This window comes from Aptenodytes patagonicus, chromosome 1 (genome assembly GCF_965638725.1).
Source record: "Aptenodytes patagonicus chromosome 1, bAptPat1.pri.cur, whole genome shotgun sequence".
Classification (NCBI taxonomy): domain Eukaryota; kingdom Metazoa; phylum Chordata; class Aves; order Sphenisciformes; family Spheniscidae; genus Aptenodytes; species Aptenodytes patagonicus.
In genome coordinates, this window is record NC_134949.1 from 64466495 (window position 1) to 64488057 (window position 21563).

General features: G+C 48.1%; 2 protein-coding genes across 7 annotated transcripts in view; one reads left to right on the forward strand and one right to left on the reverse strand.

The window, feature by feature from the left end:
• Positions 1–453: 453 nt before the first annotated feature.
• On the reverse strand, positions 454–5594 carry TMEM213 (transmembrane protein 213). 2 transcript variants are annotated; one of them, XM_076339890.1, is made up of 3 exons: positions 5378–5594; positions 3039–3104; positions 454–1409 (listed from the first exon to the last, which is right to left on the reverse strand). In XM_076339890.1, exons 1-3 carry the CDS (start codon positions 5457–5459, stop codon positions 1240–1242), a joined length of 318 nt encoding a protein of 105 aa, XP_076196005.1. In that variant the 5' UTR covers positions 5460–5594; the 3' UTR covers positions 454–1239. The 2 variants fall into 2 exon arrangements, with proteins under 2 accessions (XP_076196005.1, XP_076195996.1); XM_076339881.1 differs by having other exon boundaries at positions 3039–3107.
• A 3089-nt stretch (positions 5595–8683) lies between these two features.
• The window catches only part of ATP6V0A4 (ATPase H+ transporting V0 subunit a4), a 30406-nt gene continuing 17526 nt past the window's right edge, over positions 8684–21563 (forward strand). The window contains exons 1-8 of one of the 5 annotated variants that reach the window (XM_076339916.1): positions 8684–8745; positions 13828–14037; positions 14539–14617; positions 15462–15556; positions 16610–16735; positions 17130–17224; positions 18300–18426; positions 19031–19113. In XM_076339916.1, coding sequence (XP_076196031.1) covers positions 13921–14037; positions 14539–14617; positions 15462–15556; positions 16610–16735; positions 17130–17224; positions 18300–18426; positions 19031–19113 — 722 coding nt within the window. In that variant the 5' untranslated portion in view covers positions 8684–8745; positions 13828–13920. Of the gene's footprint in view, positions 8785–11438; positions 11520–11539; positions 11966–12039; positions 12084–13827; positions 14038–14538; positions 14618–15461; positions 15557–16609; positions 16736–17129; positions 17225–18299; positions 18427–19030; positions 19114–21563 lie in introns of those variants that run through there. The other 4 variants (XM_076339936.1, XM_076339898.1, XM_076339908.1 and 1 more) reach the window with 4 other exon arrangements.

Here is a 21563-nt window from a genome sequence, read left to right on the forward strand (position 1 = left end):
GCCCATCACTCTGAAATGGCACAGTGTTGTCCTGATCAAAGTGTCTAGTTGTGCCAGAATCAATCTGAAGAGTCTTAAACTGATTTGTATCTTTTCTAACTGGAAAAGCTATGCATTGATAAGCTGAAGGGAGGCTTTAATGATGTTTAATAGATACAAATCTCTAACAGAGCTTTCTTTGATTTAAGAGTAACTTTTTATGTTTCATTTCAGTTGGTCTCTATGCCGGTTTGGAAATCCTATGTGTGTCTAGATGGGTTTAACAATGATTTATTGTTTTAATAATAGATAGAAATCCAACCGGTGCAACTGTCCCAAATGAGACAGTTTGACTGCAGTGAGGCAAACCCTCCTTTGTGAGTATTTCTTGTCAGAATCATGTTTCTAACAATTTGGGTTGGGTGATTCCTTGCCAATATAAGCTTTATCAATACAAAACAGTCAGTGAGAATCTTTCCATCAATAAGAGTGTTTATTATCATCTTGCATAAACAGGATCAGTTCTGTGTATGAATTGGATATGCTGGTTTAAACCTGCTTGCCACGGTTCAGCTTGGCTTGGTTACTCAGGCAGGTACAAGCTGAATAAATAGAACCAATGTTCAATTCCTGCAAAACAGTTCACATATAAAGTGCTCTGGAAAAATGAGTTTTAATTTCAAACCAGCCCAAACAATCCTTAAGTTTCCATAACAGAGTTTTCACTGGTATCAGTTAATAGACTTTAAAATACCACAGGTTAGTGAGTGAAAAGGACTCAGTACAATCCATGAGTTGCATCTGCTTACTGATGTAACCTAGCCTATAGCTTAGTAACGGATCTGGTAACATTGATCCTCCAGAAAATAGCTTTATTTGCCCACTTTCTGTTTCAAAGTCAAAGGTGGTGTACTGGGTTGTCTTAAGGCAGTGTGCTATAAACTGGTAACTGGTCCCTCAGCATCTCATTGCTGCTGGTGCACTCACAGCAAGCATGAAAGGGCGCAGGGAAAAGGTTTTCTGTGCACTGTGGGACATACATGGTGGCTTGCAGGGACTTGCCTGCTCCACACCTTGACTGGCAGCTCTGACCTGCTGGGGAGGATGAAGCCCCAGCAGGTGCCCTGCTTAGATCTGCCCTTTGTTGGCTGAAGGCACGTTCCCTTTCTTTTTTGTTTCTTAGGAAATGGTTGAAATGCTTTGTCAGTCTCTCTGCACCTCACTGCTCCCGGGTGCTGCGGCTTGCTGGCTTGCCCTGTTTCAGGCCACCAAATATTTGGGTTCATCAGGCCGGAGTTTCATGACCTTGTCCACGCAGAGCAGGATGAGAGTCAGAAACCAGAGGCTCCAGCCGACGGCCGCTGCAATCCATCCATAATCGTCCACGCTCGTCGGGCAGCACATGGCCGCTTGCGTGCAGAAGTTCATGTCTGGTGGCAAAGAAATGAAGTGAGCTGCCGGGAGGCTAAGTACGTAACAGGTTTCTTTTGCTAGAAGGCAGATGAGACAGTGACTTCACTGTCTGTCCTGTGGCCTGTCAGTCTGCCTTGGCATCTTTCCCCTAAGCCTGCCTCTTAACCTGGGGGATGGCAATATTCAGTTTCATCTGTACGTCTTCAAGGCTCAGTCATCCCTGTCCGGCCAAATATCTGAGCTGCTCCTCTTACCACTGTGCCCACCATTACGGAAATCTTTTAAAACATCAACTTAGCATCTCCTCAGTCAGTTTTAGGAATGGAGTATGATAGAAGTAGCTAGTTAAAATTAAAAATAAACTCGGGGTAGAGAAACCTTCATGTGAGAGAGTATGAGGATCTCTAGCAGAGACACCTTCAGCAGGATCTCCAATAGTTTAGGTACCCAATACATCTGCTGGCAATAGAAGCAGTGGCTGCTCTCTGCTGGGCTGTTAACTGTGACTTGCATGTAACAACTGCAAAACATGCTATCATTGGGGGATCCCTGTTTTACGTGTTTAAAAATGAAATAATTTTTCCAATTCCATGTATTTTTTCTTGCACCTTTTGCATCTTTTTCTGTTTAAATCAGTCCAATTTCCTGAAGTCAGTTAAGTAATATGTCATTAGTTGTTTCATCTATGCTGTTATTTAGAGGCATCTGCCATACTTTTTCCATCACAAGGGCACAGTGAAGATACCCAGCTCTGTGTCTGCATCCTGGGTGGTAACGTGGAAATATCAAAGGGAGCCTAGAGGGCCATGGTATCTCGACCCCTTGGGTTGGAATAGAAGCTGAGCGTGAAACCCCAGCATCCAGGAGAGCTGAGGCAGCCAAAACCACCTTGCAGCTACATGCATAGTGTGTTGATGAGCACAAAACCTGTCAGCTGTGAAAAGTGAATGCCTCCTGAGCTTGGTGCAGGGCAGCCAGCCTCTTGCACCATGCCAGGGAAAAGGCAAGTGCAGGCGCTGCTCAGTTGCTCTCATACACGTCTGTCAGGCAGGACCATGTTCCTGTGCATTGACCTACAGTACAGTTGTCCTGCACAGTAGAGAGCAGCTCTTCCCACAACAAAAGAGACATGTTTTGTATGTACCTAGAGAAGGGGGAGGGATGCCTGCTCCCTATACCCATGTCATGCTTTGAAGCAGCATACCTCTGTTGGTACACGTACTATGTTTCGGGAAGTGCAGGACTGTGGAGATGTTTGACATTTGGGATGGAGGATGACTCTGGGAGGACTGGTGGGATCTCAGGTTGCCTGGGACTGGCTGTTTGGGGCAGACCTGGTGGGGCAGGGGAAAGAGGTGCTCCCGGGAGTCTACATTGTGCCTACAGGCAGTCAGTCTGGCAGGGAGCTTTAGGACACACAAATTGAATTAGCTATGAATTAGTCTGTTCAAAGCTATGAGTCCATCTGAATGTACCTAAGATATACTGGGCATGCCAATGGAGGAGTCTTAGAAATGCATCCTAGAGTTTCACCCACAATGGAAGCCTTGACAACAGATAAATCCTTTTCCAGGACAGCCTCTCAGTCACCTGTGTAGTCTCATCACCTGGCTTTATCATGGTAGTAACGATTTATGAAGACTTACTAAGACATGGTGCTTCGTACTCAGTTGTGAGCATGGAGCTTGTTGAAACATTGGAGATGTCTTCAGCTGCTGCCAGAAGGAAAGCACAGGAGAAAAGGCAAGTTGGATTAGAAAAGCAATACTAGGCATCAAGCATGAAAATCTGAAAGCCATTGGCCTTGTAGAGGTCTGTAGGATGGAAACAACTTGGAGAAAATAAATTCCTGCCCCTAAACACTGCTGCATCAAGGTGTGCTTTCACACCCCACCACTGTCAACACAGGCTTAGAGAGACCTGTTGTAGCACCAGCCATAAGGAGCAGTTGGATCACTGTGCCTCTACCTGAGTATGACCCTGGTGTGAGCCATTCACTCAGAGCTCAAATTAGCCACCATCCTTTCCCAAGCTACAGGGGCGGAACGAGCAAGGACTGAAATGAGAGAAAGCATTCAGTGGTGTAGGGAGATCCATGGCCAGCGAGCAGTACATCTACCTCTTTTTGCCCTTAGAAAAATCCCAGTAACTCTAAGGTATGAAGGAGACTGGCTGAGCCCATCAGCACAGGGCCTCAGCAGATCCACCGTAGCCTTGGCGGGAAGCTTTGGCTTTGCTGCAGTTCAGGCACAGCTGTGGCTGAAATTGTTCTGGCTGGGCTCCAGTTCAGGCCAGTACGAGCTCATTAACCAGCTCAGGTTGGAAAATACAACATACAGAAATAAGTAAGGGAGGAAGGGGCCAGGGGCTTCAATGAAGAAGGTTTTGACTCTTTATCCTGCTTCCTACCCAGAATTGGAGCACACTTGCACTCCGGCACAGTGCTGGTCTCCAGCCCTCCAAATCTGTATATGGTGTCACAGGCCAAAGCCTCCTTAGACCTCCTAATACCCTCCTTGCCCCTCAGCTTCAGCGTACACCTCGCAGTACTGCAGGATCAGATGCAAGGACAGCTGCAGGACGTCTGTGTGGGAAAAGCACAGGCTGCTGTGGTCCCTGTGCATTACCACCAGCCTGTCCCCTGCTGCAGAATGAAGGGAGTCAAAGAAATATCTCCTCCTGTGCCACTACGAGCAGTACAGTTTGAGTTCAGCCAGGTGAAGTATCCCATGCTGATATGGTCCCCTGCAGAGATACATGAAAAACACAGCCTGGAGAGACTACAGGAGTAAGGACTCCTGCTCTACGCAGATGGAGGGGCTCCAACGTGCTACCTCATAGCAGAGGCTATGAGAGAGCTATTTCTAGTCAAACCACCACTCTGAGCTGGTAATTTATTTGGAGTGTGATAGAAAGAGGAAATCAGTTCCAGCTTGATTTCACTGAAGACTTCAAAATAATGGCTCAGCTTTGCTTTCAGCTCAGGAAAACAAACCAGAACAAGACCTTTGACCAAACCTTTGCTTTGAGTTTGGTATTTTCCAAGTAACAGCAAATAAACCGAGGTTGTCCTGCAGGAGATGTCCCCCTTGGGGTCACCTGCTGTTGGCCAGCTTTGCATTTCGAGCTGACTGACCGTCAGCAAGACCAGAGCTTTCCTTATGGTCACTGCCATGCTGGGAGCGGGTCCACGGGCAGCCTGCTTCAGGGAAGGGTCTGAGTACTCCCCATTCCTCTTTCTGACTCTGCTAGGACTTGCTGAATGACCTTGGCCAAGCCCATAATTTGTTTTCTGGGTTAATAAGTACCTCACAGGAGCACTGGAAAGAATCATTAAGACCGTGCATGACCTGTGGAAGAAAGTGCTGCAGAATGCCGAGTGTTCGTTCATGTTTATAGACTTTGCAGCCCAAAGGACAGGCTGTCAAAGCTATCCCATCTTTAAACATCTAGCAGGTCTCAGCTGGTGCTGATATACAAACGCAGGCAGTAGCCTGATGGGAAGGGAGCAGCTCACAGGTCTCATTTACATTTTTTTTTTTTAGGCAACATCTCCAATTAAGGGGGCACCAAAGGCAAATTTCCTGCAAAAAGCACCTAATAAGAGCTAAACCGGACTACAGTGAGCCTCTTGGGTGGTATTTCAAATGGTCCCCTGCCTCAGCAACCACACGAAGGCCAAGTAACTGTGGTCCCCTACCTCCTTGCTATTCAGTGGAGCAACCTGCAACCCAGTCCCATTCACAGCGGATCTGTAAATAGCTGGCAAAAGCACATCTCTTCAGAAAGATGCTGTGATCAATCAAGTCAAGTAAGTCTCATTAGCATTAATCAATCCCAGCTCTTTACACTTTTTAGATGAGGCAAGGGAGCCCACCTTGTTTTTAAAGAACAAATTACTGTCAGTGGGCAATACATTTAGATGTTGAGAGGAGTGGGGGAAAAGGCAGGATATAGAAACTGGAGCATAAGAGAAGAGAAATACCTGCTGAGCAGGAATACCGGAGCACAGTGGCGAAGAAGAGCACAGCAAAGGCTGCCCAGGGCTCGCTGGAGAAGTGCTTCATGCTGGGGGTCCAGCTCCCACCCGAGTGGCCGCACAGATCAGGTCACCGTCGCCGGCAGCTCTGGTTCAGCAAATCCTCAACAAGCTCAGAGAGCTGGTGTGCAGGGCAGAGGGTGGAGCAAAGGAGCTTCCTGCTGCCAGGACACCTTGAACTTTCCTGCCACAACAGGGTGAGGAAAGAGAAGGGCTCCGACCAAAACAGCTCCAGCAGGAGGTGGATACCAGTGCTGAGGCAGGTGGAGGGCCCCTGAAGGCCAAGCCTGAAGGTTTCTCCCCAGGATCTGCTGCAGCCGGAGGGAGGAAAGGCCTCCAAAGCCAGCCCTTCCCCACAGGGTCCCAGGCAGTTTCTGTCTTCTGAGTCTCCTTTTGGTCCTGCGAAGATGGTCTAATAGATTTGGAAAGGAGCGGAGGATCAGGGTAGAGAATTTGTCTTCCTGTTTGGCTTTGATTTTGCATGGTTGTTGGCTTGACTTCCCCCCCAAAACTGCCCAGCAGTGATGATTTTCTGGAAGGGCTGTGTGGAAGCCTAAAAAAAGACAGTCTTTGGTCACGCTAATACAGTAGCCATTGGGTTAACACAGGCTATGGGATGTTTCGACCGAGAAATGGGATGATACCAGTTGCTTTGTGTAGGCTACCAACAGCTATTACACAGTAACAATGGCCTTTCCTTAAGGACCTGTGTTGGGTTATGGGTTGGGATCAGTTCAAGCTTGGGGCCTCTCTGCACAGGAGAAGCTGTTGCCATTCTTGCCCCGTGAGCACAGCCGCGTCACTGCCTCCATCACCCATGTGCAATGTGGTGCTGAAAGAGCATTTTTTTTCTCTTCTTGTAGCTATGCCACCTCCTCCATGACATAGGCAAAACCAAGAGCTGCTCCCTCCCACCAGCACAGCTCTATCTGCAGACCAGGAGGGTTGCTGGCAAAATAATATCGGCTGGAGGGCAAGATTTTTTCTGCAATCCTGGCTGGAAGAGCCACACTGTTGAAGTGCTTATGTTGTTGTCCTGGTCTGACGAGCACTGCACATTGCTGCTGTTCCCCAGACTGTTGGCTCTGCTTGCTCCTACCTTTGAGCCACCACGATGTCCTTGTTAGAGAAAACTTCAGGCATTAAATCGGGCAGGAAGGCACTGGGAGAGGTGGGCTCAGCAGGGAGCAGGTTGGTGGTGCTGTTCAGTGGTGGTCACTCATGGCTTCAGGTGCTCATGTGAGAATGAAGCTGTCTGGGGCCTGTTCGGGATGTGTAGCCATCCCATGGGAGGTCAGGAGGAAGGTCCCTGAGGCAGCAATCCTAGTAGGATGGGTAGTATCTAAAAATTTTCTTGTTTTTTCCCTCCACACTGCTGAAACCCGCAGAGACGGGCGTAATAGACTTCCCACAGGAACTGCGGTGAGCTACGTACAACAGGGTGCTGCTGTGCAAAACTATGATGAGGTTTGTTTGGTTTCCCTTTGTTTAAGAAAAAGTTTGAGGTCAAAACCCATGTAGGCTTAGCCCTGCCTGGCATTTCTGTGGGGTGAACCTGCTTGTCCTCCCCACTGGCCACCCCCCACCACTGAAAACACTATGCTCCCCTCCAGCTGTGAGTATTTCCACAATGCAGCAGGACCAAGCAGCCGGAGGTTTCCCCCAGAGAGAGGGCACACCGAGCCGCAGATGAAGGCAGGCCAGCTGAAGCAGGCATGTTTATACCCATCTTGTCTCCCTGTTTTCATGTCAACGCATTGCCGGGGCTGGTGGAGTTAGACCTGTGCTGGCCGGTCTGTGACAGTCACCTCCTGCTGCTGCGAGTGTGCGTGGCCCTGTCCTTCGGCTGGCACCCAAGGGGCGGCCGAAGGTAAGTCATGCTCGGCTGGCAGCTCTGCTGGTGTGTGACTCCAGCCGCCATCACTCTTGGCCTTGGTAAACATGAGTCACGGCAGGAGAGATGCTGTAAGAATGCTCTGACTGCTCAGAGTTGCTTGAGATTAGCCCATAGGATAATCTTCATCTCTGCCTCATTTCAGTGTCTAAGTCCTTTCATGCTAGTTGTCTTTAATTTGTGTTTTTATCTGAGTGCTTTGTTGCATCAAAACTAAAACTCAACTCTACTGGGGAAAGGCCCTCCACTTCCTTCACGCTTCACCTGTTCCTCCTGAATTTCTCACCCATGATTCCTGCTGAAAGTTGACCTGGCAGTTAATTTTGCAAAAATAATGAGTACAAAAGTGTTCGGTGCAGCACAAAATGTTTGAGTGGAAAAGAAAAGACAAAGCTGCTCTGCTATTGTGTGAATGATTCAATTTGTAATGAAATGTCTTTTGAATTTTAACTATTACCTAAATGCTCTTTGTCAGCTTGCAGGTAAATGTGCCCGTTTCTAAAGGATGCTGAAAATGTTTTGTACAATTAACATAATGTATTTCTTTTCCTTTCCAAAACACATTCCCTCCGTGGTTCAGAAAGGGCCTGCTCCAAAGCCTCCTGAAGCAGTGAACCAGCTGCACTTGGCTTCAGTGATTTTTGGATCGGATTGGAAATGAAGGCTTTGCTTGATAAGTTCAGACACAATGGGACTCCTGTAAAACCATCTCCTGACACAGATTTGGATTTGTTTCATTTCTTCTGTGTAACACATTCATATTTCAGTTCTGTGACTGCCCGAAGAGCGGTAAGACTCTCCAAAGCCTTCCCCTAGCTTGGTTTCTATGCATCGCATGAACGCCTATCTCCACTGGGGTGCCCTGGCAGGCGGGGCACCGCTGCAGCACCAGCAGAGATGGGGGCTTCCTTTCCTCGGGCTCCCGTTTCCTTGCAGTTCCCAAGGCAGGACTCCGTTTGCTCTAAAATTAGGTACTTCCCCACCCCTCCCCTTGGAGACTCTCCCACAGTGTGTAGCGCTGCTGGTCAGCTTTTCCTGACGATTATGAAGGAGGCAATACCTACCGTTTGGTATATTTTGTGCCACAGAGAGCACTTCACAGTTAAAGTTCTCTGATGACCAAGGTATTACCCTTGACACATCGCCACCAGGTGTGGCTCTGAGAAAGTTGTTACCTTTATCACACGCGTACGCACTCACTTTGTGTGTGAGTGTATATATATATATTTTCTGTTTACATAGGCAACATGTTTATATTTTTAATTCCAATTGAAAGCTGATTGCTGCTGCAATCCTGTTCCGTCCCAGCAGTGACCAGCATGATGATAACTGAGCCGTAGCACGGTATTTAACTCAGGGCAAAACACACAACCCATGAGAGCACAGCAGAGCAGGCACATCATCTCTGGACATATCAGCGGTAAGAGGACAAATCCCTTTGTTCCGTACGACACTCGAGGTCAGTTTAACTACACCCCTACTCTTGTCTCAGCATACCTGAGGTGCTACTCTGCTTAGCTGCTGCAACAGGAGGGAGCTTTGGTGAAAGAGAGCTCACACATTAACATCACGTGTAGCCACACAAAACCTTCTGCGCGGTGGAGCTAAGCATGGAGGGATTATGGCTGAGATACTGATCCCAGAGCCTCCTACAGCTGCATGAAACTTCCCCATGCTGCTGAAAGTGATGACAGCCTAGCTGGAGGGGTTGCGTGTTTGGGACCCCCCTGAGCTCTGTGTGTTGGCACACTGAAGTTGATAATAAGTTGACAATTCCCAGTTACTATTGACAAGGGCTCTGTGCAGCCTTTGAGGTCGTGGACCTAAATGCCAAGGAGGATGCTGGGTGGTCTGTGCTATCGGTGAGACCGCAGGAGTGGATCTATCGTCTCCTGTGTTTGCTTTGTAGGTAGCAAAATCTCCAAGTGCAGCTCTAGAAAAAGTGTCTCTTCAGAGGGCAGGTCTGTCTGTTAGCAGCCCACTGTCTGTATTGCAGGGTGAGCTCCCTCCCAGGTGGCCTTTACAAAGCTCCAAAAAGCTTAAGGGCCTTTATAAAGCCCTCAAAATGACTTTAAAAAGCTCAAAACCTTAAGCCTGATGCCAATAATGTGTCCATTGGAGAGGGGGCCGTTTTGTTTGGTATCTTCATTGATGTGAAAAATAGCCGTCTAAGATAAAGCTACCTATGAACAGGGGATTCGATTTTTAAAACTAGACAAATGGAGGAAAAAAATCAAAACCACAAAGGTTTTACTCTTTAAATGAAAGAAGGGGAGAGGGGATCTGCTTTCTGTTGCACAGAGGAAAGCAGCTCTAGCATTTCTAATAACTCCACAACCGTGCCCTTTGTGTTTTCCAGTCTAAGCTGGGTTTGCTATTAGACAAATGTTGAGCCTGTGGCCCTGCTGTGACCCCATGCTGTCCCTCTGGAGATCCCAGCGAGGGAGCCCGAGACCAGCAGGCTGGGTGGCGCGGGGCTGCCTGAGGAGGGCTGCCTTCAGCTCGCCCAGGCAGAGCTGCTGGTGCCGACAATGAGCCCGCTGATGGAGCTCCTCTGAACAGCGCCTCATCATCAGCTGTCATCATCTGATTTTTAATAATAAGATTATTATAAAATAATGTTGTTACTTCTACGTGCCAGAGGCATGAAACAGGATATGCTTTCTGCTTCTCTCCTCTGCCTGGGAAGGGGGGGAGGGAAGGGCAAGAGAGATGGCTTTATCCCCACTCTCCGTGTTCACTCGCCCCTTGGCTAACGGGATGGAGTGGCTTGCTTTGGTGACGAAGTGTGTGTTTGGGGCCCCTTCCGCTCCCCCCGCCCCGACAGCTTGTAGGGGAGTAGCTGAGTGTAACTGTGGGGCTGAATAAGAGCAGCATAGGTGCAAAACAGAAGCAAATCCTGGTATCATCAAATGAACACAACGGCTTTGCCGGGGGAAGATATGCTGTGGGTTCAGAAGTGGGGGGAGTAGCCTGAGAAGCTGTTTTAATTTGTTGTGTCGCTATACCTCAGCTGAGAACTGAATGATGACTCCTGTTATTTAGCATTACAGCACAGGCTGCAAGGCAATGCCCTTCCTTTCCCACACCAGCTTCTTCTCAGCCCTGTGTGATGGACGTGCTGTTTTTGCATGTGATGAGCGGCCGACAGCAACGACTTCACTTCTGCCTTACCGAGAGAAGTTCCCATTTGCCGACAGAAAGTGCTGAATTTCATCAGCCTTCGCTCTCTTTCCTTGGTAGCGCCGATGGAGAAAGCAGAGCTGGCCGGCGGCGGCGGCTGGTGCGGGAGGAGCACGGTGCAGCCAAAGCGTGTGGGAGGCCAGGGAGCCCCACAGCCAGCTCGGCTGAGCAAAATGAAAGCTTTTGGCCCACCCGCTAGAATTGCCTTATAATTTTTAATACATCCTTTTTGGGTCGTGCAGCTTGAGGCAGCTGGATTTCGGAAAGCGGCGGGAGCCCTCTCGCACCAGCTGAGCTAGCGAAGCAGGACCACTCCTCGTTGCTTTTGAATAGAAAACCTCTGTGCTGGGAAACTCTCTGCTGTTACTCACCTTTTGGCATTGTTCCCTTGGACAAGCTATACCCTTCGGCTTGTCGGGTCAGGGCTACTGGGTACCTCTGAAAAAACAGGTCTGAGAAAGCACTTCTTTAAGGGGTACTTTACATTTTACATATAGCCATGCATTTTCATTAGCTCTTCTTTTGAGATAAAACTTCTTATGGATGCTAGATTTAATAGTGACCCAGCCACCCTTATTTCACCAGGATGAAACCCTGCCTCCTCTGACCTCAGTGGGAGCTAAGCCATTAGTTTTAGGAGGGGCCGAATATCTCTCTGGAGCCCTTGCTTTAGCAGCTGAAGTGGGAGAAAGTCTATAAAGCCACTTTTTCCCACAGCATTTGTTATTTTGAGGGGTGAAAATCAAGTTCCCGTGTCCCTATATTGCCCCAGGCTAGCGCAGCACTCCTGACCGAGCCCCTGCCCTCCCAGCCTTCTCTTTGCTGTATAGCTTTGCCCGTCCCCCGGCTGCAGGAATATCATTAATCTCCCATTGTTTCTCTGTCCTTTCCCTGGCTGCCTTCGGTGACGTAAAAACAGCGAGAAACAACGCAGAAGTTTTCCGCCTCCCTGACGACTGATCTTCCATCCAGGGCTTGCAAATGAGGTTTTGTGGGTTTATAGCTCTCCAGGTACAGCAGGTTTCAAAGGCTCTCGCTCGTTTTCGGGTGGCCGGGGCGGTGTGAGCCGGCATGACCCATCTGTTATTAGTCTCAACAAGCTGCGTGCTGCCACAACACGGCTTGTGCTTGTCACAGAGCTGACGCAGAGGTTGTGACTGAGCCAGAAAGCACTGGGTCCAGACCACCCAGGGGTTGTTTCGGGACAGAAAAAGTTTCCCTTCTCTGGTCCAGACCAGTTCTGACCTTAAAAGAAAAGGTTTGCTGTGCCCCCCGTGAGACAGGACAGTTGGCCGGGGCGCTTCGCTCGCTGCCCTCCTTGCCCGGCACGGTGCTTGCAACCATGCCAAAGCACAACCCTGCTGTCGTCGCCTGACGGGACTGCTGGCCAGCCGAGGGGAGAGCTCGCCCCTTCCCGGGGGAGAGGGCCTGCTGGAAAGGAGCGCGGTGGCTGAGAGGTAAACCCGAGTAACACCTTCGCCAAAGCGATTTATGGCACCGGGATTTACCCTGCCCAAAACCTGGTGCGTTTTAATGCAGTGCAGCACCGCTGGAAAATAGCGACCGGGGGATAGTGTGAGTGGTTTCTCAGTTAACTGTTCTTTTGCCAAAGGAAAAAAACTGGGGGAGAGGGGGTATTGATAGAGGCATGGCTGGCAGCAGGTGGCTTTGGGCAAGCCTCCTGTAGCTGCAGGAATGGATGAAGGGCAAACGTTCTGCCTTCCTCGGAATGGGGCTGGGAAGGGTTTCCTGGCTGCAAAGAGGTTTCTCTTTTTGTTTTTCACTTTTCTCTCATTCCAAACCAAGATGAAAGTGAGCCTTTGGGGTTTTTCACTGGCTGATTACCAAGGAAAAGTAGAACCCTGGGCTTGGGTGGTTTGAAGCAGTTTAACTAAGATATTTCCAGATATTTCATTTGAGTTTTGTTCTTTAATTCTAAGGTTTTAACATTTTTTATGGATGTTAACTGCAGGTTTAGAAATACAAGCTCCTTTAAATTGTAGTCTCTTCACACTTTTCAGTCTAAAGAAGTTAAGATGGGACATTTTGATGATCTTTTAAATTTTTTGAAAATCAGAGCTAGGGAATTTTTTTTACTTTCTTGCATGAGTAGTGGGGGTCTCTTGCAGCTTTTGTGTCTTTCTCCTGTGAAAAATATAGTTTGCTGAAAGATGTCTAACCAACTTTAAAGATTATATCTTTACTCAATGCACTGGAGCTGGCATATGATATGTTCTATTTTAACAAGCTACTAGTTGTCATATATTATATTTTCAACATCTTAAATCATTTAGTGAATGGGTACAGAGAGTAAGACAAGGAAAACTCACAGGACAATTGAGCAAATACAGACTTGTGACTACTGTGCTCCTGTTAAACAAGGCTTTAATATCTTGCAAGGTGTTTCCCTCACATTTAAGATAAATCTTTCATATGTTATAAAGAAAATTATTAGAATCCACATTTTTAAAAGTGTTGCAAGACAACGTTCATGGAGAGACAGAGAGGGTTAAGGACAATTGACTTCCCATCCCTGTCAACAGGTAGAAGTGAGGATTTGTTTTGCTATTTATAAAATTTAGGCTTGCTACAAAATTAAATGCATGCAAGAAATGTATCTACTTGCATGTTTTTCTCTGGGTAGTAATAATTACTGTGTTTGTGCATGCAAATCAGTTAATTTTGGCAATTTGTATGTTCAGGTTACTCAAAGTTAATAAGAAGCAGCATATAGACAAAAGGAACTTTTATGAAATGCATGGTATTTCATGTATCTCATTTTGAAAACAGTCCTTTATGGGGAGAAAATGCTTTTTAAATCTTAAAGTTTGTTTTAATTTAAATATAATAGTCCTCTTCTCCCCATCCCCATATAACATGTTCCAGATGTGTTTGCAATGTTGTGTTCATACTACCAATGAAAGTGATAAAAACCAGTCAGGCCTCTTTCACCCGCCTAACTGCAAGGTGAAATTAATGATTTTTCTTCTCTGTCTTGTGGAAGACAAAGATAAATTGAGTCCTTCACAGGCTCAGCATTCAAAACCTAAATCAAGGGCCTGAGTGCAGTGGCCTGAAGCATCTTTGGTCCAGCAGAGGACAGGGCAGGGTATTTGCTCATCTGTCCTAGGGGCCCAGTGGCTCCCCCTTTTCCCTGTGTCACACACACACCTTAGCATCCATCACCATGCTGGTAGGATACAACATCATGTGGCTCCAAGGAGGCTTTTAGGAGGTGAAAAACCCTTTTGAAGGACATGATGGGCAGCGTTGGGTTAATTTCCAGCACTTTGACTCAGTGATCCCAATGTTCCCACAGCGTTCAGCACTTTCTGGCACCTCCCCGGGCAAGGAAAACTGCGCCGCTGCCACTGGCCCCCACAGACGCCCAGGTTGGAGGAGGGCAGGCAAAATGGCCTCGATCTTCCGGAGCGAGGAGATGAGCCTGATGCAGCTCTTTCTGCAGGTGGAGGCTGCCTACTGCTGTGTGGCTGAGCTTGGGGAGCTGGGTCTGGTCCAGTTCAGAGACGTGAGTAGTGCCCAGCCGGCATGCTGAGCTGTGGGAGATGCACCCCGGGGTGTGCTTGTCCTTCCCTCAAAGCACTTGGGGAAAGTGCACCTGCAGGGTGGTCAAAAAGCCCATGGAGAGAGCAGGACTTCCCCAAAGCTGATCTGAAAGCCAATCACCATGCTGAGATCCAACCTGTTCCTGAGTCCCCATCTAGTGCTCTGCACACTCTATGCACAACCTTAGGACTATTCCCTCCACCACCAGAAAACAGGGAGTCTCTCCATGAGAGTCCATCTATGATTCCTGCTGTCACAGCAAGGCTGGGTGGGAATGAGCCTGGTAAGGCCACGATGTCCTTGGCCCTAAGGAAACCCACGGTATTGCCCTGCCTCTAGGAGTCTGTAAGATGCAGCGCTGTTGGCCGTCTGCACTGAAGGCGTTCGTTCTGTGCTGATGTTAAAAATGAGTGCGGCAGCGTGCAGCCTCCAGCCCCAGGCTTGTTTTCCCTCCTGTTTTTAGCTGAATGTGAATGTGAACAGCTTCCAGAGAAAGTTTGTGAATGAAGTGAGAAGGTGCGAATCCTTGGGGAGGATCCTGCGTAAGTAAATGCTTGTCAAATGCAATTGGCTTTCCACCAACTGCTGGTGTGGGATTTATTTCTTTGTTAAGTGCTCTCACACAGTGGAGCAGAATTAGTGGCAAAGTGGTGATGTTTTCATCTGAGCCCCTGGAAATGTTTTGCGTGCGTCAGCTAATTACCGCTTCACCCCATATGGGCAATAAATGGTTGCCCCTGTTTTGAAAACTGAACTGAAAGGAGGTTAATTAGCTTATATAAAACCACAAGATAAATCTGGGGCTGGGCAGGAGGCTCATCCAGATAACCAGACTCTTACACCAGTGTGCCAGCCGTTGGCATATGCTTTCTGTGGCCCAGTGCTTCAGCCTGGGGACAAATCCTTAAAATCTGAGCAACAGAACTCGTGGTGCCTGCTCTCCTATGGACGTGTGTCCTGTGAGCTCTGCACTCACCCCACCACGACACTGGTGCCCACCATAGCCACTGTGGCAAGGACAGCACTTGCCATTGCTAGAGCGGAGGAGCAAAGCCTGAGCTTGCTGTGTGCCTTATTTACTGCCCCAAGCAAGGGGGTGCTGTGCCAGCTATTTGTGCCAGGGCTGAGGGCTGCCCAGGGCAAGGGACTGGGAGCAGCCACCACAACTTCAGGAGGAACAGCGTCCTCACTGAGAAAGGAGGCTGCTGGGTGTCCAGCTCTTGATGGTTGTGTATATGCACTGAGATGATGGCCCTTGTATATCACTGCCCCTTGTCACACCTCCATGTGATGCCTCAGTCCTGACAGGGGGTTTAGCAGCAGCTGGTGACCAGGATGATGCAGCAGGGATGACTCTATCGAGACTTCTGTGTCCTTTCCTTGCAGGTTTTCTGGAAAATGAGATGGAAGACAATGTTGAGATAGTCAAACTAGAAAAGTACCCAGAGACCCCGCTGCCTCGGGAAATGATTGATATGGAGGTACAGAATTTGGAGCGGGCCAAGGAGAGAGAGAAGGGAATGTGCATCGGGATGTCTGTGTAATGTACTCGATACAGCCCTCCCCTGTAAGGAAGGACCCGGTAGCTGAGGCTGGCACAGCTCTCCCTGCCTGTGGAGGTGCTCCCCGAATCACTGTCTCAGCAGTTAGGTTAAGGCTGGTCTTACTGCATGTTTGTAAAGGATCCCAGTCTTCTTACCACCCCCCGTGAAACATCCTTCTGGTCCCATGTATTAATGGAAAGGTGTCACGACCGCAGAATGCCCCCATCATCCTGTAGGAGACAAGAAGAAGGTTTTTGGTGATTAACCAGGAGAGCTGATGTTAGAACTGGCTTCACTGCATAAAAACCCCAGGGCTGTCTGTCCTGGTGGGAGTATGGTTGTGATATAATAATATTGTGGCCTGATACAAATATTTGTGCCTTGCTTTTGGATGTGCAAGGGATGCTTTATTCTAGCCCAGCTGGAAGCTGTTTACTGACAGGGTAACTTTTAAATGCTGCACATGTAGGTGTCTAGGAAGAAAAATCATGCTTTCCAAGGCCTTCAGCTTCACGAGTAAGGTGGTTGCCTGGTGTGTTCCAGGACCCACATTCTCACCTAATTTTTGGCCTATAGCTAATGAACCTAAGCTAATGGCCTTGTTGTAGGCTGCTTTTGTGGTCAGTAGACTGACAGCCAGTCCACCTGGGGTCTGAGATGTCCTGCGGGGAACCACAGAGGTGCCAAGACAGGCTGAGACACCTACACCAGGCACCCACTTACCTGCCTGAGCTTCGGTGAGGTGAGTCAGAACTCTAATGCCAGAAGAGGACAAAGCACCCAGTAGGGAATGTGGCAAAGGGAAAATGAGGCATTGGCATTGATTAATATCTTCCTACAAACTCAGTGTTTATTGAAGTGCTTGTTGAATATTTCTGTATTCCCCCTTGAAAAAAAACAACCATCTGTTGTTTGAGATTTGGTATCAGCTTGGTAAAGGGCCATTGGTCTGCTTCAGAGTTTGTCTGGATGTGCTTGGACCCTAAACAGACAGTGCTGGAGAAGCTTGAAGCCGAGCTGCTGGAAGCCAACCAGAACCAGCAAACGCTGAAGCAGAACTTCCTCGAGCTGACGGAGCTCAAACATCTGCTGAAGAAAACCCAGGACTTCTTTGAAGTGAGTGGCCTCTTTGCTTTTCCAACAGAGTTGTGGAAGGTTCCTAAAAATACTGCCATTTTCATTTGATGTGTGTTGCTGTTACTGATTTTTAATCAAAACCCAGCGGTCTTTACCACAAGCCAGTAAGATATGTTTGCAAAAGCACCTCTGCCAGTTTGGAGCATGCATTGCTCCATGAGCCGGTGGGTCTCAAGAACTTGGTTCCCAGATGTCTTTGAAAATGGCATTTATGCTTTTCAGTTGCTAAGATATAGTTTACCTTTTTTTTCCCTCCTTTTGGTCTAAATCTCTGTGGAAAGTTACCTTTGGGGAAAAAAATGTCAGGAGAAAAATGTGAAAATAATTTTCAAACTGGCAGTGCTAAATAGTTTTTAAAACTAATGTTTTCCAGGCGGAAACCAATCTGCCAGATGATTTCTTCAGTGAAGACACATCTGGACTGCTGGAGCTGAGAAGCACTCCTGCTGCTGCAGCTGCCAAGCTGGGGTGTGTATTGGTGATGGCCCCCAGTTTGGCCAGGCTTCCCACCTGCACCGCATTGCCGTGACACCAGTACACTTCCTTCAGCTTCTAAGCAGAAGTTGCTCACCAGCCTCTTCAGCATAGCTGTTTGATGAAGATGAGACAGTGACTGTCCTCTGAAGCTGTCACCAAAACTATGGTCAGGTTATGGGTCAGTGGGACAAATGGACTTTCACTTCCAGGCCACCAATTCCAGTGACCCCTTAGTAGGTATTGACTGAAAATTGTTATCTTACAGCATCTCTCACCTGTGGCTTCTGGACTTGGGCGCCTGGCTACCAGCCTGGTCCTCACGAATGGATGTCTAGCCACAGCAAAAAGCCATGGGGTTGCTTGCACTAGGCTTTGTCTGCAACAGAAAATGGCACTGAGGGTGAGCGTTAGGGGAGTGGAAACGCCACCGTGCATATGGCTGATGATAATTCGGTGGACAGCACAGACTCAAACAGCTTTCCCTTGTGTTTACATCAGCTAGGTGTTGTGAAACTCGCTGATGGTGTTTTTCCAGGCTGGTGTTTTTAGCTGCTTATGCTGGTATTTCTGAAGTCCTGTTCAACTCTTTTATGAGCTAAGCATATGCCTGCAGAGGGCTTGCCTTAGTGGGTGTATACCAGCATGTCATGCTGCGCTTCAAAGGTGCAGTCTGGTGCTTTCTGGGAAAGGGAAAACAGGAGGGAGTAAAGATAAACCACAACTTCAGAATTGCTATGTCCTACCTCTGTCATTCAGGCACTCTCCGTTCATGTGACTTTAAGCATCTCTCCTTTTCTCCATTTCTAGCCAGAATTGTCTCTTCTCCTTTTTCTGTTGATCTGGGGAGGACTTACAATGTTTTAAAGAAAGAACAACAGGATAAAGTCAGTAGATTGAGATAAAAGCCAGACTCGAGCAAGGAGATCTTTCCTAGAAGTGCCTACAGCAGCAGCAGAGCCCTGGCTATCAAAGACTAGAAAACAAGAGATTGTAAAATCATGTGTGTTACAGGTCCTAAAAGACTTAGAATGGACTTGTAATTTATTTATCTTTTAACTCTGCTCAGATTCACAGCAGGGGTAATAAAGAGGGAAAGGATGATACCCTTTGAGCGTTTACTGTGGCGAGCCTGCAGGGGAAACATCTACCTGAGGTACACCGAAATGGACACCCCCCTGGAGGACCCTGTGACGGTAGGTACTGACCTGTTTTTGCTTCACCGCTGGTCCTCGTGCATGCCTGTGACCTGCAGAAACCAAACTGGTGCCCTGGCACCACCACTGCTGCAGCACCGGCTGCCTCACCAGAGCTGGGTGTCTGAAAGCAGCCTGTAGAAAAAAGGTGGAAAAGTCTGAGGATGGGAGAAGTTTTTTTGACATTGCTTTCCCTTTTTGCCATTATCAAGGTGGCTTCTTTGTCCTCCCTGGTCAAGGTGCGTGTGAGTCCTAGCAGGGTGGCTGTGTTACGGGGACCACCGGGGAGGTAGGCTGTGGCTGTCCTCACCTGGGGCTTACCACAGAGGGTTGATTCCTCTTGGTGTCTCTGGGGTGAGCCCTGTGCCCTGGTGGACCTCCTGTCCCTACCTCTCTGCTCTACATTGCTCTTTCCCCCATAACCCGGAGCTGCCGCCTGTGCCTGGTCCCTGAAGAAGCATCTAGGGAAAACAATGCTGCTGGAAAACTGGGGCTGGGGGAAAGGAGCAACCCAGTGAAGAGGCTGCTGAAAAAAACCCACCACCTTTTCTGCACTGGACTCTTTCCTCTGGGTGCTTTAAATTCTGCTTGAATTGCGTTGCAGAGAGAAGAGGTGAAGAAGAACGTGTTCATTATCTTCTATCAAGGAGAGCAGCTTAAACAAAAAATCAAGAAGATTTGTGATGGGTAAGGCAGGCTGGTGGGCAAGCCACAGTGAATCCTGTGGAGCTGTTTACCTATCAGCCTGGGCTGGCTGAATTTGGAGCCCCAGATTAGATCTCCGTGCCCCAGCTGTCAGCTCTGCCACCGAGCTCCCTTCTGCTCCTCAGGTCTGCTGCTGCTAATCATGAAAGATATCCATCACCTTGGCACTTGGAAACCGAGGTCCTAAATTTTCCAAAGTAACTTAAAGATCTTGGGAGCTTCAGTTGCTAGGATTTTAACTTGGGACATCTTAAAGGGGACTGGTTTTTAAGAAATACTCAGCATTTTCCCTGAAAACCAGGGGCCCTAACTTGGGCACTCAGAACATGGTAATCCCCGAACTGCTCTCAAGCCTTCCGGCATTTCAGTGTAAAAAGATGATGCTGTAGTTTATTGAACCCTTTCCCAAGGCCTTTGGGCAATATCTGTGTAATCAGAGACAGAGCCCAGAAGAGAAAGGAAAGCTTCATACAGCCTGACTTGTTTCCACCCTGTTAATCATCTTGAAAAGATAATTCAGGTTGAATATTTTGTTACTCTTTCATAACACTGATGACCGATGGGCTTTGTTGCAGTGTAAATCAGATTTGACGAGGGGATCTGTCTGCTGTCACCGAATCCATTTCAGGTATAGCCCCTCGGCCAAGCGGGGCCAGCCAAGTCCCTGCAGGCTGCAGAAGGTCGCGGGGAGGGGGTGAGCAATCGCTATTACCTGACATTTGCACTCAGGGCAGGTCTTTCCTTACATCCTGCCTTTAATCAGAATAAAAGCAGGAAAGTCAGTTCATCCAGCGGGGAGAACTGACTTCAGTCCCATGAAGCGATAGACCCCTGGGGACTGTTAGCAATTCCTGCACTAGAAACAGGGCCCTCCAAGATGCCGTCTACAGGCAGTGGCGGGCAATGCTTATCCTGAGAGCAATTCAGCCCTCCCGAGGTGGGCATTTCTCTCTATAGAGCAGCCAAGGGGGCATGGAAAGCTGGGGGAAGACTCCCAGGTCTCAGTCACTCATTTCTGATCCTGAACCTCAGACATGGAGGGAGTTTTGCCATCGCCACTGTGCAGGATCAGGCTGCTGCTGATGGTGGTCTTTGAGCTTTCGGCGAGTCTCGTTCGCTTTCTGGATTACAATTTCCTGCTTATGTGCCATTTCTTTGCCTGCTTTTTAGACACCATTCAGTACCCTTCTTCCCTTCTGCACTCATGGGCAGTTGATAGTGGTGAACGTTTCCCATTGCATTCGCCCCTGTGCCGATGGCCTTGCAAGTTGCCAGGTCATACATTTAGAGCTGGCTGCGGCTGCCCACAGAGTGCTGCAGGCGCTTCATTTTGGAGGATTTTTTTTTTCCCCCTGCAGCATTTTAAATTCCCTGCAATCAAAAGCCCAATACTTTTTTTCTGGGGTGGGAGTAAAAGAACAGGCAATGCGATGCCTGTCAGCATTTTTGTTATTGATTGAACCCAGAATCTTCCAAACCAGAGGCACGACCTTCTGCAGCTGGGTGCAGCCGGGAGCGTGGGGCCAGGCAGCACTGGAAGTGTGAGCAGATCCCTGCAGGGTGGGCCATGACGTGCAAAGTTGTTATGAGCTGGTGGTATGTATGTGGTTGTAGGTTTATAGAAAGGAACTTAGGCTGGTTTCTCTCAGCCTCTTGTAACTGAAGGAAAACATACCTACCTAAGACAAATTCACAGGATGTCCTTCGCGGTGCTAGCGCACCATTTTTTGTTTATTGCCAGCTAATCAGCTAAATACATTTGAAATTGTCTTTTATTTCTTTTCTTCCTCCCTTTCAAATTTTCTGCTTGCTAATATGCACGTATCTATGGATGTTTTGCTGAGTGGCAATTTTTAAATTGTATTAATCCCATGACTCTCCTTTTGTGCTCTGTGGGCCATCAGCCATCCCTGGTACACAGGTCCAGACATTTCGGTCTGGTCCATCTTTAAGGCAGGGTTAACTATACCTAAAGCAGATGGCAGTGTCATTCCAGCCCCAGCAGGACATTTCTGCTTAGCACTAAGTCATCATTCATGACAAGTAAATATCCTGCAAAAATCATGGGACTGGTATAAGCCAGTCTCCTGCAAGGCAGGCTAAGATTTGTTTGCAGAGCAGTGTGCCTCAGGTTACGCTTGTAGTCCCTGCTTGACTCTAATTGGTAACATTAGTCTGCCAATTTCATGAGCATTAAGTCCATGCACAAATTTATTAGTGAAAGGTGTAGAGGGAGCAGGGAGGAGGAAAATGTAAGAATTTTTCTTTTCCTCTTTTTCTTGCGGCTGCCTCGGTGCTAATGTGAATACTAAACTGGGTTTATCAATGTAAGGATTCCCTGCTGAATTCTCCTGGAGCTTTCAGAGATGTCTGTGCCATTAGGGCAAAGCTGATACTCAGTATGCAAAATGGCTGTTAAAAGATCAAAGCAA

Bases quoted from the DNA above. Each gene is read 5' to 3' on its own strand.
- TMEM213 (XM_076339881.1), bottom strand. From the start codon at position 5,459: ATGAAGCACTTCTCCAGCGAGCCCTGGGCAGCCTTTGCTGTGCTCTTC. The intron at 3,108-5,377 runs GTATTTCTCTTC...TCCTTCTGGCAG, and splicing joins CCGGTATTCCTGCTCAGCAG to CAGCTGAAGACATCTCCAAT. The intron at 1,410-3,038 runs GTAAGTCTTCAT...CTTTGCCACCAG, and splicing joins GTACGAAGCACCATGTCTTA to ACATGAACTTCTGCACGCAA.